The 18709-nt window shown below is 55.7% G+C and overlaps 1 protein-coding gene across 3 annotated transcripts; it reads left to right on the top strand.

Moving 5' to 3' along the window:
* Window positions 1–1369: 1369 nt before the first annotated feature.
* Window positions 1370–13636, top strand: LRFN1 (leucine rich repeat and fibronectin type III domain containing 1). Of its 3 annotated transcripts, none has more exons than XM_079118607.1 (5): window positions 1370–1508; window positions 3968–4000; window positions 6248–6302; window positions 6677–8119; window positions 11919–13636. In XM_079118607.1, exons 4-5 carry the CDS (start codon window positions 6714–6716, stop codon window positions 12814–12816), a joined length of 2304 nt encoding a protein of 767 aa, XP_078974733.1. In that variant the 5' UTR covers window positions 1370–1508; window positions 3968–4000; window positions 6248–6302; window positions 6677–6713; the 3' UTR covers window positions 12817–13636. The 3 variants fall into 3 exon arrangements, with proteins under 3 accessions (XP_078974733.1, XP_078974735.1, XP_078974734.1); XM_079118609.1 differs by lacking the exon at window positions 1370–1508 and adding an exon at window positions 1665–1683; XM_079118608.1 differs by lacking the exon at window positions 1370–1508 and adding an exon at window positions 1674–1803.
* The last annotated feature ends 5073 nt before the right edge of the window (window positions 13637–18709 follow it).

Here is an 18709-nt window from a genome sequence, read left to right as displayed (position 1 = left end):
CACATGGCTGTAATATATGAACTACCAGGGAGGCTGAGGTAGGAAGATCATAAGTTGGAGGCTAACCTCAGCAATTTAGTAAGGTCCTGTCTTAAAATAAATAAATAAAAACCATTTGGCTAGGATCAAGTTCAGTAGCCAAGCGCTTGCCTAGCATGCACCAGGGTCTGGTTCTATCTCCAGCATGCCCCCAAAAGGCCAAATTTTGAGGGGAGTTCTTGTAGTGTTTGGGGGCCTTGTATTTCAGGAGATGGAGAGTGACTTAAGACCCTTAGTGGGGTTTGAGGGAGGGCCTGGGAGGTAAGCTCTGGGGTAGAGGTTGGGGCAAAAGATCTGTGCAAGGAAGGATCAAGGCCTTCTGGGCTCCATGGAAGTCAGTCAGAAGGAAAGATCTGTGGGGTCCATGAGAAAGGAGTCAAGGTCCCCAAGGTAGCAGGAATGGTAGCAAGTCCTGCAAACCAGGACTGGAAACCAAGGGGTGCCCTGAAGGGAAGGGAGAGAGGGAAGGGCCTAAGGTCTCCAGGGGTTGGAGGATGGTTTGGGGTCAAATGGGGAAAGTTTAGGGTCCTCCATGAAAAAAAGAGAGCTTTTTGGGGTCCCTTAGAAGTTAGACATGGTTTGGAGTCCCTGTTGGGAGCCAGGAAGTGGATTAGGGACCTTGAGTGTGGAAGGACATGTTTGGGGTCCCCGAGGAGGAGTGGGACCCGTTTTGTGTTCCTCAATGGCTGTGGTCTCAGATGGCTATGGTCCCGGAAACATGGTCTGGGTCCCCAGAGTGAGTAAGGCATGATCGGGGGTCTCCTGGCTTTTGACCTATGGTCTGGGTCCTCCTTGGATTTGGGGTGTGGTCTGAGGTCTACCTGAATGTTGGGATATGATTTGGAGTCCCTGGGGGGTGGTCTGGATCCCCTTCAAGGCTGGAATAAGGTCGGGGTCCCTGTGCATTTGGGGACACTGTCTGGAGTCCCTCAGGGTGCGGGGCACAGTCTGAGGTCACCCAGGAGAGTAGGACACGGTTTGTGGTCCGGGGTGGCTCTTCGACATGATCTGGGGCCTCAAAGGAGGTGAGGCCTGCTCTGAGGTCCCCCTGGGTCTTGGGACGTGATCCCAGCCTCCGTAGGGAAAACTGGGGTCCCCGTACCAGTTGGGGCGTGGTCTGGGGAGGGGGTCTCCGGCGGCGCCGGGGGTGGGGCCGGGGAGGGGGGGGGGGCGGGCCCGCGGCGGCTCCGCAGTGGAGAGGGGTCTGCGGCGGCCCGGGGGCCGGGGTCCCGGGCGTGCGGCCGCCCCGCCCGGCCGCCCCTCGGCTCGGCGCCCCCTCCCCCCTTGCGGCGGCGGCAGGGCCCGGGCGGCGGGCGGCGCGGAGGGCGGAGCTCGGCGGCGGCCGGGAGGGCGGGAGGCGGGCGGGAGGCGGCCCCGCGGCACCGCGCCCCCTCCCCCGGCCCTCCCCCCACCATGGCGCGGAGCGAGGCGGCGGCGGCGGGGCCGGGCCCGGGGCCCCCCCGGGCTGGGTGAGCGCGGCCCGCAGCGGCCCGGGCGGCGGCGGGCGGGGCGCCGGTGTGGGCGCGGGTGTGAGCGTGCGGGCGTGCGAGTGTGTCCGCGCGCTGCGGCGGCCCGGCGTGCGCTCGCGCGGCCCTGTGTGTGCCCGGCCGGCGTGCGCGGCGCCCTGCTCGTGTGGCCGCCCGGGTGTGTGCCGGGTGGCGAGCGAGGCGGTGTGTCCGGCCGTGCGTGTGTGTCCCCGCGAGCGGCTGCCCCTCCGGCGGCGTGTCGGGGCTGTCTCGCGCCCATCGGAGGGGCAGTGTGCAGGTGTGTGTGCGTGGGTTGTGTGCCCAGGTGTGGGTCCCCCAGCCGTGTGTGCGCGCGGCTGCCTGCGTTGGGTGCTTGCGTCCGGTTCCATGTCAATCCGAGGGTCTGTGGAGCCGGGTGTGTTCGCTCCGGTGTCCATTTGTGTGTGTGTGTGTGTGTGTGTGTGTGTGTCTGTCTGTCTGCGGGTTGTATGTCTCCGAGGGTGTGTGTCTGTGAGTCCACGTCAGGTTCCCTGCCGGGGGCTGAGGCTCGGTGCCTTGTGGGTCCAGGCCTCTGTGTGGGTTTGGGGGAGGGGAGTTTGCCGCTCCCTCGGTCCATGTCAACTGGGGGGGGGGGTCCTCAGCGGTTCTTGGGGAGACGGCCATGTCTTCCCCTTCCCGGTGTCTGTGGGGGGGGGGATGGGCTGCCGGGAGGTGGACAGATGGAGGGATGAGAGGCCGAAGGATGGACAGATGGGCCCTGGGGTGGGGGGGCAAAGACCTGGCCCTTCCCCATCCACCCCACCCTAACTCCCCCACTGGCCAGATATCTGCAGATGGGGCCAGAGTTGCCTGCATCCTGATGGCCAGGCTGGGGGACCTCTGGAGCTGCTGGTGAGGAGATCTCCTTGGAATGGTGCTTTGGGACTCAACCCCCAATCCTTTGAGATTCCACCTGCTGAACTCTGACCTCTGGCCCCGGCTTGTGCCCTGGTGTGAGGAGGGGTGGTGCAGAGTGTGCTGTTAGGATTTCTTTGGTCTGGGAAGTAGGTGGGGTGAGGGTGCTTTGGGCTGGAAGGAATGTGTGTCCAGGACTGTGAGTGTGTGTGAATCTGGGCCTGTCGATTGTCTGTGCTCCTGTGGTTCAGTATTTTGTATGCATTCTTAAGTGTGTAAATCCCTCATGGGACTGTGGTATGAAGATGTGCCTGTTGTGAGTGAATATCTAGGAGTGCCTGAGAAGGTGGATCTTTTTTGTGCCTGTGTGCTTGTTCCGGGATCTCTCAGCCTCCCAAGTGGCTGTGTACACTTGTGGTTCTGTGTACATGTGTGAGGTGTGTACCAGCTAGTGTATGCCTCTGTGTGTCGGTTGGTGTGGGAAGGGTTCGGCTTTATGACAGTGCATCGTGACAATATGTGAAGTCGTGAGTGTGTTTGGGCATTTAAGAATGTGCATCTATGTGTCGTGGATTGTGCAGGTGTGTATGTTTTGTGTGTGCCCCTGTGTGTTGGTGAGAGTGCACGGTGTATGTGTGTTAGGTGCAGGTACCTGGTTGGCTGTTAGGGGGCATATGGGTTTCTCTGTTGTGTCTGTGCATCTGTGAGTGTGTGAGGGAAGGTCAGTGTTGTATGTGTGATGTGTTATGCAGGTGTGTCAACTTCCAGGCTGTGTGTCCCTCTGTGCTGAGAGTCTCTTCATGCTTCAGTGTTGGTCTCTGGGGAGCGGGTTATGTGTGTTCCAACATATAAGTGCAGGATGCATGTGCCTGTGTCCCTGGCACAAGGCTGATCCCACCTCTGGGCCCAGTGGGATTGAAGCCCACATGGCGTGACCTGTAGCATGTCCAGCCTGTAGTCCCTGGACACAAGCCTGCCCATATTGTTGGTCAGGTGCCATGCAACACAGGGAGTACCCAGACCATGCTGCTGTGTCCATGGAGATCCAGATGTAGAGCTTGGGTGTGGGCCTGTGTGGGTTTGGAAGGTCCACACAGGTTGGCATGGGAAATAGGGTGATGGTAAAAATGGGACCCTCTGGCCCGTGCCCTCTCCAGCTCCTGATACCACTCACGTCTTTAAAGTTGGGGGACTGGGATGTCAACTCTTGGGTACTAAAGGAAGAGGCATCTAATCTGAACTTCTGGGAGCCTGGGAACTTAGAATCCTGAGTCTGAGAGAGAAGGGAACAGATTCCAGACTCCAGGATCTTAAGGGAAGAGGCGGGTGGCGAGTCCATGGCTCCTGACACCCCAGATGACAAAGGGCTAGACTCTCAGGTTTTGGAGAGTCAACAGTCCTGAGGCCCCGTCTCAGGTTTTCTGAGATGATTTCTGGGGTCCTCTGAGGCTCTGGAGAACTTGCTGCAGAAGGGCTGAGAGATTGATCACCCAGGGTGACCCTGAGGCCTGCCCTGTTGCCTAGAAAGGGCCCGTGGATGCTAACAGGGTGGTTTTATTCCTTTGCAGGTACTGGCCCAGGCCCTGACTTGCTGAAGAGAGGTGAGTACAGCCCTTGAACTGGGGACAGAGATGTGGGGTGAAGGGGTGTCTGAACTTGGTAGAGTCTAGAGCGCTCCCTAGCATGAATCCCAGTGCAGGGTATAGCAGTGTCCAGAGGGCCAGGTGCCTGCCCTCAGCCCCAGCCTGAGGAGTGGTGGCCCCCAGGAATGTCATGTCTGGCTCAATGTGGTCAGGAGGCTCCGAGACAGGCGTGGGTGGGTCTCAGGCCAGGAAGCATCCTTTGGCAGGATGGATACAAGGTGGTCAGGAAAGAGGGGTTCCCTCAAGATATCAAAAGGGTATAAGAGGGTTTCAAGAAACGAAATGACTTATAGCTTGGATATGGATATGGACATGAGATGTGCTTGCACATGTGCGTGCAAGTCCTGATATTCTGACTGCTGGGTAGCTGAGAGAGAGAGACAGAGAAAATAATACATTAATAATAGTAATAATAATTATAGCAGCAGCTAGCATTTTTATAGTGTTCCTTTGTCAGGACCAGAAACATGTTATAAAATATCTCACTGATCCTCACAACAGTCCTAGGAGGTAGGCCCCATTGTTATCCCCTTTTACAGATGAGCACACTGAGGCACAGAGGGGGAGTCCCTTGATTAAAGTCACATAGCAGGAACTTGGGGTGTGAACCCAGGGCATGGGGTCCAGATTTTGTCCTGCAATGCCGCAGGGCCTCTCGATAAATGTCCACTGTTTTCATTTCTGCTGTGGTTCCTTTGAGTCCCATTCTGGCTGAGGGAGGCAAAACTGTACTTGTTTCAAAGACTGGGGCTCTGAGCCCTGGACACCCCACGGTCTCCTATCCTGGAGTCCCACTGTCCGGGCCAGGGATTTCAGTCAGTACAGCACAGGGTCCTAGAGGGAGTGAGGACAAATTAGGGGTGGGTGCTCAGGGATGGTGGGATGCCCAGACCCTGCCTCATTTTCTCTCTTCAGCCTGGTCACGGTCTCCCTCTGTCTCTGTCTCTTCCTGTTTTTGTCTAATGCTCTTTCCCTCCACCTAGCTCCCGCCGCTTCCTCTCTCCATCTCTCTGTCTCAGTCCCTCCTCTCTGTCTCTCCACTCTGTTTTTTCTCTCTCTACTTCAGCGTCACCCCATCTTTTCACCATTGATTGAGTGATTGATCTTTTGCAGCACTTGGGGTGGAACCCAGGGCCTCGCGTGTGCTGGGCAGGCCCTCTACCACTGAGCCACGCCCCCGGACTTTTTCACCTTCTTTTGAGACTTTTCCTGTTTTTTGTCTCTTTCTCTGAATCTGCCCATTTCTGCCAGTCCATCCCTCTCCCCCTTGCCCCTCCCTGCCTCTCTCCACCTCTCTGACTTCCTTGGTCCCAGTTTCCCTCCCACAGGTAGAAAGATCAAGGCCTCATATGGCTGCTGCCTCACAGGCAGATTCTGGGAGGAGGGCCAGCAGGGCTGGGGTACAGGGCAGGGTGGGGTGAAAGCAGTGTCAGGGACGCCCCCTTCCCATCCTTTCCTCTTAACCCCCCTCCCACCCTGTGTTGTGATGGGAAATGACATGTCGTGGGCTGTAGCCGCCGCAGGGGGAATCCCTGCCGGAAGGTTTTGCCTGGAGCAGAGGCATAGCATGAGTGTGTGTGTGTGTGTGTGTGTGTGTGTGTGTGTGTGCACGTATGGGGCCTCATGTGTACCTACTGATGTGAGCACCAAAGTCCGCCCTGCTTGGGAACTCAGCTAAGCCTAGGACAAAGCCAGACTCAGAGAAGGACTTCCTGTGGCTAAGCTGGGAGGCTGATGTCTTTTCCTCAGTCCCTCCTACTTTAACGTTCTCTCTGCTTCTGCAAAGGTGTGTGTGTGGGCACCTTAATGTTTACTGAGTGCCTACTGTATGCCAGGCTCTGTGTTCAGCTGTTCTCACACATGGCTCAGTGAAGATGGTACGACCATCATTTATAAGTCAAGAAATTATGAAAAAAAAAAATTATGGCCGAGGTGGGGAGATGGGAACTCATTGGTGTGGGGTCACAGAGCTTGCCATGGGGAACCAGGATTTGCACTTGAATCTGTTTGACTTTGTTGTACTCGCTTTTAAAAATAGTGCCCAGTTCTGTGCCTGGTACATATTAAGGCCTCAATGATGATGATTATGGTGGCTGCTAGCATGTATGAAGCCATTTTACATGCCAAGCATTGTTCTAAGTCTGCCATATTTGTTAACAAATGATACCCACAAAAGTAAGGCCTGTTTCTATCTCCATTTTACAGATGAAGAAACCGAGATTCAGAAAGGTTCAGACACTTGCCCGAAGTCACACAGCTAGTAAGTGTCACTGCTGGGATTTGAACCCAGAGAGTATGGCTTTGACATTCAAGGCCTTGAACTGTAGTCAACAGTTATTTAAAAATATCTGTTGGGTGCAGAAGGGCCTAAACTGGGCCAGGAGATCATGAAAGGTCTGGGAGCTCCTAGAGGAGGGACAGGGGTTGGGGTGGGACACTCAAGGGCCGAGCAGTGGTACTTTACCAACCGGCATGAAGTATTGTACTTTGTTAATAGCAAATTCATGCCATCCTGTGGCGAGTCCTGCCGCTGTCCTGTAGGATACAGTTATTTGGTGGGGAGGGAAGCAGATGGACTCTTGGCAGGGCGCCCCAGGAGCCCAGTGCCTGGGTAACGGTCTCTTCCGCCTGCAGGCCTCACCTCCCACTCCTCCTGCCTTTCCATTGCACCATGGCTCCGGGTCCCTCTTCCTCGGGGCTCCTCTCGCCGCCACCTGCTGCCCTGTCCTTTCTGCTGCTGCTCTGGGCAGGGGCATCACGTGGCCAGCCCTGCCCAGGCCGCTGCATCTGCCAGAACGTGGCGCCCACGCTGACCATGCTGTGCGCCAAGACCGGCTTGCTCTTCGTGCCACCTGCCATTGACCGTCGCGTGGTGGAGCTGCGGCTCACCGACAACTTCATCGCCGCCGTTCGCCGCCGAGACTTTGCCAACATGACCAGCCTGGTGCACCTCACCCTCTCCCGGAACACCATTGGCCAGGTGGCGGCCGGCGCCTTCGCTGATCTCCGAGCTCTCCGCGCCCTGCACCTCGACAGCAATCGCTTGGCGGAGGTGCGCGGTGACCAGCTGCGTGGCCTGGGCAACCTCCGCCACCTGATCCTTGGCAACAACCAGATCCGCAGGGTGGAGTCGGCTGCCTTCGATGCCTTCCTGTCCACGGTAGAGGACCTGGATCTGTCCTACAACAACCTGGAGGCCTTGCCCTGGGAGGCCGTGGGCCAGATGGTGAACCTGAACACCCTCACGCTGGACCACAATCTCATCGACCACATCGCCGAGGGCACCTTTGTACAGCTGCATAAACTGGTGCGCCTGGACATGACCTCTAATCGCCTTCATAAACTTCCGCCGGACGGGCTTTTCTTAAGGTCCCAAGGCAGCGGTCCCAAGCCCCCCACGCCGCTGACGGTCAGCTTCGGCGGGAACCCGCTGCACTGCAACTGCGAGCTGCTCTGGCTGCGGCGGCTGACCAGAGAGGACGACCTGGAGACCTGTGCCACGCCCGAGCATCTCACCGACCGCTACTTCTGGTCCATCCCGGAGGAGGAGTTTCTGTGTGAACCTCCGCTGATCACGCGGCAGGCTGGGGGCCGGGCCCTGGTGGTAGAGGGCCAGGCCGTCAGCTTGCGCTGCCGGGCAGTGGGTGACCCTGAGCCCGTGGTGCATTGGGTGGCACCTGATGGGCGTCTGCTGGGGAACTCCAGCCGGACCCGGGTCCGTGGGGACGGGACGCTGGATGTGACCATCACCACTTTGAGGGATAGTGGCACCTTCACTTGCATCGCTTCCAATGCCGCGGGGGAAGCCACAGCGCCTGTGGAGGTGTGCGTTGTACCTCTGCCCCTGATGGCGCCCCCACCCGCTGCCCCACCGCCTCTCACCGAGCCTGGCTCCTCTGACATCGCCACACCCGGCCGACCTGGTGCCAATGATTCAGCTGCTGAGCGTCGGCTCGTGGCAGCCGAGCTCACCTCAAGCTCCGTGCTCATCCGCTGGCCAGCCCAGAGGCCGGTGCCCGGCATCCGCATGTACCAGGTCCAGTACAACAGCTCCGTGGATGACTCCCTAGTCTACAGGTGGGTGTGGGTGCTGCGGCCCAAGGACCTCCTTGCAAGCCCAGTCCCTGCCTCCCACCGCTGATTCTCTTGGCCTTGCTTAGCTGGGGTTCTGGAGGCCTTGCAGGGTTATCTCAGTCTTGTTCTCTCTTCTTCTTCATCCTGTCTGTTTTCTTTTAATTTAGCAAATATTTGTTGAGCGCCTACAGGAGTAAGATTAGGGCTGGTCACTGGGGTCTAGTTGTGCTCTCACGGGATGCACGGTCAATGTCACTGCTCAGCAATGGTGTCTGATTGTGCCCCTCATCAGTTAAACATTTTGGAGCACCAAACACACATGTATATTTATAGTTATATTTCTATTCAAAGGTATAAATAGAATTATAAACACTCTACCAACACACTGAGTACATCATAGAGACAGGAAACAAAATGGACCTTTGTTTGTTTGCAGTGCTGAGACTCGAACCCAGTGCCTCACACATGCTAGGCAAGTACTCTACCACTGAGCCACAACCCCAGCCTAGAAAACAAAATGATAGAAATGTAAGTTATTGCCCCCTCCCTGGGTTAGAAGTCATTGTCCTGATGTGAACAGGCCTGGATGGCGTGCACAGACAGCGGAGTTACTCCTCCATCATCTCCCGTCCTCCCTCGCTCCAGTCTCCGTCTGTCTCTGCCATTGCTCTCCCCTGCTTCCTTAGGCTCCGAGCCTTTGCTCTATGCTAGGCCCTGACCTGGGTGCTGGGAACCCAAGGAGACCAAGAGGTCCAGTCCTTGCCTTCAGGGCGCTCAGCCAGGGGTGGAGGCCCCAGTGCACAACAAATTACTGTCGTGGCCCTGCCATGTCTCTCCACCTTGGTGGTTTTTCGTAGACCCTTGGCTATTGATGGACACACAGTGGGCACTTGATAAATGGCCCTTGGCTTCATGGAGGCCTCTCCCTGGTGCATGCTGCAGAGTGGCTGCCGACTGCCTGCCGGCCTCTGTGCTTAACTCTGCTTGTGGATGCCAAGGGGGCCGAAGCCATTTCCCTCCCAGCTGTTGGGAATACTGAAACTGTCCCCAAAGGCCTGCCCTTTGATCTCTGTTTTCGCCTTCCCGAGCTTCCCTTGACCACAGTCCTGGCGCGGATCGGGCGCTTTCCCACCATTGGCGGAAGGCATCAGCGCCTCTTTCTCCTTGTCTGTTTTCCTCATTTTTGTTTTCTTGATTCTGGTCACCAATGCCTTCTGCATGCCAGATCCTGTGCTGGTCCCTGGGCCTACTGAGATAGACTGGCCCAGTGTCACGAATAGTAGACAAATGAATGAAACAAAAAGCTTCATAAGATACTTCCAGAGTTGCAAGCTACTTCCATTTCTCTTCCCAATTTCACTGCAAAGCAACAATTGTCACCCCCTCTGATGTTATATTTATTTGTCTTTTTTTTTGTGATGCTGGGGATTGTGGAGGGTCACCCACATGTTAGACCAGTGCTCTGCTATGGAGCCACACCCCCAGCCTTCTCCTCATTTTATAGACAGAGAAATTGAGGCTCGGTGGAGAAAGGCACTTGCCCGTGGTCACCCAGGAAGAGCAGAGCTGTCCTCTTTATGCTACACACACACCTATTGAACACCTGCCATTTGCCAGGCAGGATGGAGAGAGATGGATAATACATTCCTGTAAATGACTCAGTTTCTGTGACTCTCCACCTGACCCATGGCCACACCTGGCAGGATGGGTCACAGGCCCCTGACCTTGAACCTATGCTGTTGATGGTCCCCTGTTCCCAGCTGGGCAGCAGACCCCAGGACTTTCCCCTCCTTCTTAGGGCCACAGTTCTTGATCTCATTCCCCATTGCTGAGCCTGTCCTGTGGCACTGCAGGGGTTAACTTCCTCACTGCCGCCATGGGCGGAGGTGATATCCAACCAGAATCCTGCTCAGCTGCTTGCTCTGGTCTTGCAGCCAATTAGAGACACACAGGCTCAAGCTTTCTTAAGGAGCCCCCCTCTGTCCTTGAAAAGGGGGGAGTCCCCAGCAACTGGTTATTTAGGGGAAGAAGCAAGAGGAATCCAAGGCTCAGAGAGAGGAGACAGGAGAGGACAAGACAGACTTAAAGCCAGAGGCCAAGGGTGTTGGCCGGGCTGGCAGTGGTCTGCAAAAAGTGGCAGAAATGGTGGGCTTTTTGAGGGGGTGTGGCCATACTTGAAGTCTTTGGGTGGGAGGGTGGCTCTTGGTGGTGGGGAACCTCCCTGGGAGGACCACAAGGTGGCCCTGCTGGAGGGAAGGTGGGCCTTCTGGGAGGGAGGCAGGCTGTGGAGAGGGGGCATGGCCCCCCAGCAGGATTGGAGCTTGTTTTGCGTGGTCCCAGGCAGAGGAAGGTGTGGTTCTAGTCCCTGGTGAGCCCCTCAGAGCCTCTGCAGGAGAGGAGAGCTCGTGAGGTTGGTGCTAGGTGTGCAAATCAGTGTGGTCTTGGCAGTCCTGGGTTCGCTGAGGCTGGACATGGCCAACAGGTTGGAAGGGATGTGCTCAGTCGAAGGGGACCAAGGCCTAGAAGGAATGTCCTCCAGAGGGGAGAGTCTCAGGTGAGGAGTAGAGCAGGAGCCACAGCAAGGGGTTCTGGCCAGTGCTGGGTGGGACACTAAGCTAAAGGTGTTATTAAGTGCCAGACTTCGGATATGTTCACTCATTCACTCCCCACACCATCTCTACAATGTGGGGATTCCCATTATCTCTGTTTAGGGAAAATGATGCACAGAGAGGTTAAGAAACTCACCTAAGGTCACAGAGCTAGCAAGGGGGCAGAGGAGAGATTCAAAACCAGGCAGTCTGGCTCCCAGATTGGGCTGGCTTAACCACTTCTCTATGCTACTCCTCTTTTGAGGGAAGGGACCTATTGCAGGAAAGGAGCAGGTGTGCTTGGCTACATTTGGCCCAATTAAGGATGAACCTTAGGGAGCATGATTTGGTGACTTCTGGTGGCAGAGTTAGGCATGCACATAAGGGGTGATTGCCTCTAATATCTGGACAAGGAGCAGGGCATGCAAAGGGTGCACATGATCCTAAGCACAGTAGGGACCCATCCCTAGTTGGCCTTGTGGGGTGTGGCTTGGAAGCCACACTTCAATCAGAAGCAGAGTAGCTTGTAGCAGTGGCCCCTTAAGGAGCTGGAATGCTGGTTGAGGCACTTGGAAATTGTGCCAGAAGTAAATGTTTTACCCAGAAGCTATGTTTTACCCAAAGGTGGGGCATACAGATGAGGGGGTGTGACCTGCATCATGGTTTTCCCTGAAAGGCAGGGATATGTATAAAAGAGGAACTAGGAAATCATCCTTTGTCCCAGTGGGAGTAAGGGTTTGTAAGTTGTTGACTTGGGTGTCCACCGATGTGGGGGTGGGGTTGCAGATAAGGGGCCATAGCGGTAGCAACTGTCCCTTAAATGCTAGATCTATGCAGATGAGGGAGTTTGAATAGTAGTTGTCTTAGTAGGAGTGAGATGCTCTGAGGGAACGCGACCCATGAGAGCAGGGAATGCAAACTATAGCACTCTTCCCATGCCTGAGCCAGGATGTGTGGCTATCTACACGAATGGCTGATATCATCTCAGTAGGTGATTAGACAGCCAGGTGTGTCCGAGGTCGCAGATGAGAGTGGTGACCTGTAGCAATGGTCGTGTAAGACTGGGTGTATGCTGATGGAGGATGGCTGCCGCTGAGTTGGGGTGAGACTATGGTGCAGTCCCCACGGTTCACCAGGGGCGGGGAATAAAGTGAAAGGGCGTGCGTGGTTCAAGAGTGGGGCTAACTCCGCCCTGATCCTGCCCCCTCCTGCAGGATGATCCCGTCCACCAGTCAGACCTTCTTGGTGAATGATCTGGCAGCTGGCCGCGCTTACGACTTGTGCGTGCTGGCAGTCTACGACGATGGGGCCACCGCTCTGCCGGCCACGAGAGTGGTGGGCTGCGTGCAGTTCACTACGGCTGGGGATCCTGCTCCTTGCCGCCCGCTGAGGGCCCATTTCTTGGGCGGCACCATGATCATCGCCATCGGGGGTGTCATCGTCGCTTCGGTCCTCGTTTTCATCGTTCTGCTCATGATTCGCTACAAGGTGTATGGCGACGGGGACGGCCGCCGGGTCAAGGGCACCTCCAGGTCTCCGCCGCGGGTCAGCCACGTGTGCTCGCAGACCAACGGCGCAGGCGCGCAGCAGGCCCCGCCCCAGCCCGCGCAGGACCGCTACGAGGCGCTGCGCGAGGTGGCCACCCCAGCCGTCGCCGTTGAGGCCAAGGCCTCCGCGGTGGAGGCGGCTTCCGCGGAGCCGGAGGCGATCCTTGGACGCTCGCTGGGCGGCTCGGCCACCTCTCTGTGCCTGCTGCCCTCCGAGGAAACTTCTGGGGAGGAACCTCGGGCCGTGGCAGGTCCTCGGAGAAGCCGCTCAGGGGCCCTGGGGCCGCCAACTTCAGCGCCCCCAACTCTAGCTCTAGTTCCCGGGGGGGCCCCGGCTCGGCCTAGGCCGCAGCAGCGTTATTCCTTCGACGGGGACTACGGGGCGCTCTTTCAGAGCCACAGTTACCCGCGCCGCGCCCGGCGGACAAAGCGCCACCGATCCACGCCGCACCTGGACGGGGCCGGCGGGGGCGCGGCCGGGGAGGATGGAGACCTGGGGCTGGGCTCCGCCAGGGCGCGCCTGGCCTTTACCAGCACCGAGTGGATGCTGGAGAGTACCGTGTGAGCGGCGGGCGGGCGCCAGGACGCCTGGGGGCCGAGGGCAAACGCCCAGCCGCCCGGACGCCGGGGCGGGACTCGGGGGAGAACGCGCAGCGCCGGGCCGTCGGAGTGGAGGGGAGACCCGGCCTCCTCCTCCCACAGGGGCGGGGCGGCCTCCGACCGCTCTGGAGGCCGCGCCCCGCGCCGGGGGGGCTGGGGGCGGGCCGCCGCGCCCTCCAGACTCCGCCCCTCCGCCCCTCCCCCCGCGCGCTCGCGGACCTCGCTGGAGCCGGTGCCTTACACAGCGAAGCGCGGGGAGGGGCGGGGCCCCCCCACACTGCAGCACTGAGACACGAGCCCCCTCCCCCAGCCCGGGACCCGGGGCAGGGGCGAGGGGCCCATTTCCTGTATCTGGCTGGACTAGATCCTATTCTGTCCCGCGGCGGCCTCCAAAGCCCCCCACCCCACCCCACTTACCTCCCTGGTCCCGTCGGGTCTGGCTTGGGGTCTTCCTTTCTCTCTCCCGTTCGTCTGTCTTTGTCCCTTTGTCGTCTCTTGTTCGTCTCTGTCTTTCCCTACTTGTCTCTCCTGTCTGTCCCCTCGTTGGGTCTCTTCCCCCTCTGCCCTTCCTCGTTTTGTCCAGTCTCCCTGATCCCCCAATTCCCTATCTCTACTATCCATTCTCCCGGGCAGGTCCCACTGGAAGGACCAGACTTTCCCCAGCCTTCCTCACCCCCCCCTCCCCCCGCAAATCCCCACAAGAACAAAATTCAAAACCAAATCCCACTCCCTACCGGAGCCGGGACCCTCCGCCGCAGCAGAATTAAACTTTTTTCTGTGTCTGAGGCCGCTCTGCTGACCTGTGTGTGTCTGTGTGTCTTGGGGGGAGAATGACCTAGATAACTGCATAAGGACTCATAAGTCAGAAAGGAGGATGACTAATGGGGCTGGGGAGACTGGCAAGCAGGTTCCTATCTTTTGAGAGACTTAGAGGTGGGGAATAATCAAAAGCAAATTGATAAAAGCTGACTCCCAGGGAGGTGCCTGTCATGTGCTGAGCACTTAAGTCATTTACTCCTCACAACCAGGACTGGACATCAGTATGGTATTGTTATTCCATTTTACAGGCGAGAAGTTGAGGTCCAGAAAGTTAACTTACCCATGGCGACAGAGAAGGTGGCAAAATTGGCATTTAAAAAGGGGGGGTGGAGTGGAAGCAGTGGGGCACGCCTGAGTTCCAGCTACTTGAAAGGCTGAGACAGGGTCACTGGAACCCAGGCGATCAGGCCAGCCTGAGCAACATAATGAGACCCCATCTCAACCATGAAAGGCGGGTGGCCTGCCTTCTGAATCTGTCCTCATAACCCCTGCACTCTGCTGAGAGTCACTGACTGTTGACCTGAGCCTCCACAACTGTGTGAGGTGGTGCCCTTTGTTCTGGTCCTGGGGATTGAACCCAGAGGTGCTTTACCACTGAGTCACATCCCCGGCCCTTTTTTTTTTTTTTTTTTTTTTAACATTTTAGAGACAGGGCCCCACTGAATTGTTTAGGGTCTTGCTAAATTGTTGAGGCTGGCCTTGTACTCCTGATCCTCCTGCCTCAGCCTCCCAAACCACTGGGATTACAGGTGTGCACCACTACACCTGGCCCTCTGACCCATTTTACAGACAGGATTTTGAACCAGAGAGAGAGAGAGAGAGAGAGAGAGAGAGAGAGAAAGAGAGAGAGAGAGGGAGCAGTAAAGTCACTTGCCCTCCCACCCCCCCATGAATCTATAGTGGAGCTGGCAGGTTGCCTCTGGTAGCTGTGTCTGGAGGCCAGGGAATGGCTCTAATGACTTCAGCTGAGCTTAGCTATCCAAAGCCAGTACAGTGACAGAGAGGGCTAGGGTGAGCTCTTTGGTCGCTGGTGTGGAATCTGAGGGGTCCTAGGTGAAGACAGGGTCAGCTGGGAGCACGGAGGTGGTGTGGGGAGGGGGCTCTCTTAGGTGAGGCTGAGGGCTGGAGAAGGAAGGCTGGTTGGGGGCTCTTTAGCATCCCAGCCCTTGCAGGGACCCTGCAGTGAAAACTCCTTCCTCATCTTGGGGAAGCAGGAAGAAGGCTTCAAGCCAGTGAGGGGCCCCCTGAGGCCTGGGGAGGAGGAGAGAAAGACAAAAATAGAAACAGCAGGAGGGAGGAGGATGGACCTGGGCAGACAGGGAGGGAGGCAGCAAGGACAGGCAGTCAAGCACAGGCCAGGCGGCTCCCTTGCCCAGTGGCCCGGCCACACTTACTCATGGCAGTCAGGACGACGCCTAGGACTGAGTGCTTCCCACCAGCCAGACACCCAGCTCACGTCCCTCGCGATGTACCCGGTGCATGGTATGTAGCGCTCATGTAGTGGAGTTACTCTAAGAACAAGATCACATTTAAAGTCTGCAACAGATGTGCGGGGTATGCGGTGTGCTCTATGAGGGACCTGAAGGTCAGGCAGGTTAGGGAGCTTGCCCAAGATCACACAGCCAGTAACATGAGCAATGATGGGTCAGCTGATCGCCTCCAAATCCCGCAACCCAACCGTCAGACCTATGTTGTCTTCATTTCACTTAATGGAACGCTACTGAGCATGTGCTGCCTGCCTGACCCAGTGCAGGGGCTACAGCAGTGAACAAAATAGACAAAACATGTAAGAAAGCCCTGGCTCATGGAGCCTGTATTCTAGAGGGGAGAAGTAAACAAATAAGGAAGTAAATAACGCATGAGGATGAATGAGTGCCATGCGAAGAATGCAAACAGGATGATGGCACAGGGAATGGCCAAGAGGTCCACTTAAGGTTGGGGGAGGAGTAAATATGGGTGGCATTAAAGGTGAAGAAATCCACTGTGGAGAAATGTACCCCCTGGCAAAGGGAATAGCACGTGCAAAGGCCCTGAGGTAGAAGCATGCTTGGTGTGTTGGAGGTGACTTGTCTGGACTGGAGAGAGGGGACGAATGAAACAAGGTGTTAGAAGCAAGCACAGAGCATGTTCTGCAGAACCTGATAGGCTGTCATTAAGAAGTGACATGTTGCTGGATGTGGTGGTGCACACCTGTAATCCCAGCGACTTGGGACTCTCAGCCGAGGCAGGAGAATCACAAGTTCAAAGCCAGCCTCAGCAATGTAGTGAGACCCTATCTCAAAAAAAATAAAATAAAATAAAAAGGGCTGGAGATGTGGCCCCTGAGTTCAATCCCCAGCAGCAACAAAAACAACTAATAATAATGATGATAAGAAGAAGAAAAAAAAGAAGTGGCCTTCTCCAGAGCTGGGGACAGCCTGTGAAGGGCTTTCTGCAAGAGTAGTGTGTGGTCTGATTTCCATGGACACCCCGGCTCCGGGGTGGGACAAGTCTACCTTCAAAACGAAATCAAGAACTGCCATCTCAGAACTTGGTGTCCACTCATCAGTGTATTTGGGGCCCCATGGTCCTGGTCCTGCCCCACACACCTTCCTCCACAAACACAGCCCTTCATCTAATAGGGCAGTAGTTCTCCGAGCCCACGCCAGGCTCATTTTTCAAAATTTAAAGTTTTAAACCCAACAAATGGGCACACGAGTGAGAGAGGGCCACAGGGTCACCCCTGGCAGGGTTTGGGCCTGTGCCTGGCCCTGTGCTGGGCACCAGAGACAGCGGTGACTTGTGTCTGTTCTCCTGGAACCCAGACAGACATGGGGCTGTGGACAACAGGGCCAGCGGGGAGCCCAGAGGTTGCCCAACCTACGCGGAAGGATGAGGGCATGAGTTAAGGTCTTTGCGTGGCAAGGGACAGAAACTCAGCTCAACTGGATTAGGCATGAAAAGGTGACTTTTGTTTTGGTTCATGTAGCTGGGAAAGAAACAGCACTCAGGCTAAGTCTACAAGAAGCAGGGTCTCGGGGAGGGAACGCCCCTGAGCCGAGCTTCCTGTCCACCTCTGGGCTCTGGGCTCTGTCCCACGCCGCTCAGACTCTTCCTCCACCGCACATCCTGGGGAAAATGCTCATTTGCATACAGACAGACTCACCCTTCCATAGTCCGGAGGTCAAATGGCAGACTCTGGTCTTAAGAGAAAAATCCCAGGGAAGGACTCTGGCCTGAATGAGTCCACCTGCCCTCCTGCCCCCACCGATTGTGGCATCCAAGGAAATATAATGCTTTGATTGGCCAGTGGGGGGCGTATGTTCAGGTGCTGTGGCCTGGGGGAGGGGGGTTGCTAACCATAGGAACTCGCCCTTTTTGTGTATCAAGAAAGGTGGAGTACTGGCAATTTCATGTGGTTGAATCCAAATCTCAACCTACTCACCAGGTTGAGAGTTTGCTGGGCATATAAAAACAAAAGAAAGGCCACGCTGGGTGTGGCAGCACGTGACTGGAGTTCCAGAGGCTCCGGAGGCTGAGGCAGGAGGATCTCAAGTTCAAAGCCAGCCTCAGCAACAGCGAGGCACTTGGCAACTCCGTGAGACCCTGTCTCTAAATAAAATACAAAATAGGGCTGGGGATGTGGCTCAGTGGGCAAGTGCCCCTCAGTTCAATTCCTCGTACCCCCTCCAAACAAAAAGAAATCCCAGTGCACCTCTAGAAGGGGTTTGGGAAGAGGAGGAGCTGATATTTGCTAAGACATGGGGGGATGAATGGAAAGTGACTCGGTGACAGGGTGGTGGCAGGAGAGCAATTGGAATGGCACGAGCAGGGAGAAGAGCCCAAGCCAAGGCCCTCGTGAGAGAGGACAAGGAAGGCTTGTCGCTGTGCCCTGAAGATGGCGCGCTCTGACGGGTCACACCTGAGCCAGGAGTCCCACCAGCTGAGGGATGGGAAGGGGTCATTTCTAAAGGAGCGTTGGGGAGCCATTTCCAGGAGGAATGGATGATGGACAGAACCCAAATATATCTGGTTCAAAGTCTCTTCTCTAAGATCTTGTCATCTCCAAACAGATTTACATAGTTATTTCATTCCATTGCAATACCCATAATTGAAGAGAGTTGTATGTCTGAACTCAGGAGTCTCCTATGTGATTGGATTTTTTATTATTAAATATTAAGTGACCACTTTCTCTGTGTTTCATGCTTGCTCTCCAGAGATGGATTTGTGGGGCTACATCTGGGTGCAAGAAACAGAAAACCAAATTAACATGACTGAAGCATTAAAGATGTTCAGTTATGAGATCTAACATAAGTCTGGAGTTTGGTGCAATGACTTATTTATTTATTTGGAACCCAGGATTGAACCCAGGGGTGCCTAACCACTGAGCTACATCCCCAGCCCTTTTTCATATTTTATTTAGAGACAGGGTCTTGCTAAGTTGCTTAGGGCCTCAGTAAATTGCTGAGGCTGGCTTTGAACTCTCGATCCTCCTGCCTCAGCCTCCCGAGCTGCTGGGATTACAGGTGTGTGCACAATGGCATATTGATATCAGCAAAGACTCAATTTACTAATCTTTTGTTCTTCTGTCCTCAAAATGATAGCCTCATATCCTAAGTTGCTGCTTCATTGTCTTAAGATGGCTGCCACAGCCCCAGGTCTCAATTCCCACACCAGTGAATTAAATAGGAAGGAAGGGAATAAACAGAAAAAGGTTTTACTTATATCAGAGAAGAAAGAAATTTAAATAATAAGAGTAGCAGCAACATACACATATATGGTGTGTCCTGTGTCAGACTCTGTTTTAAATTATTTTCATAGCCAGGTACAGTGACACATGGCTGTAATCCCAGTGACTTGGGAGGCTGAGGCAGGAGGATCTCAAGTTCAAGGCCAGCATTAGCAACTTAGTGAGGCCCAATCTTAAAATAACAAATTAAAAAATTTTAAAGGCCTGGGGATGCAGCTCAGTGGTATTTTGCCTCTGGGTTCATTCCCTAGTACCAGAGGGGGACAAAGTTATTTTCACCAATTAGTACACTTAAAAAGCCCTGAGCTGC

This window comes from Sciurus vulgaris, assembly GCF_902686455.1.
Source record: "Sciurus vulgaris genome assembly, chromosome: 17".
Classification (NCBI taxonomy): domain Eukaryota; kingdom Metazoa; phylum Chordata; class Mammalia; order Rodentia; family Sciuridae; genus Sciurus; species Sciurus vulgaris.
The sequence above is the reverse complement of the archived record's forward strand: the minus strand, read 5'-3'. Positions and strand labels throughout refer to the sequence as shown.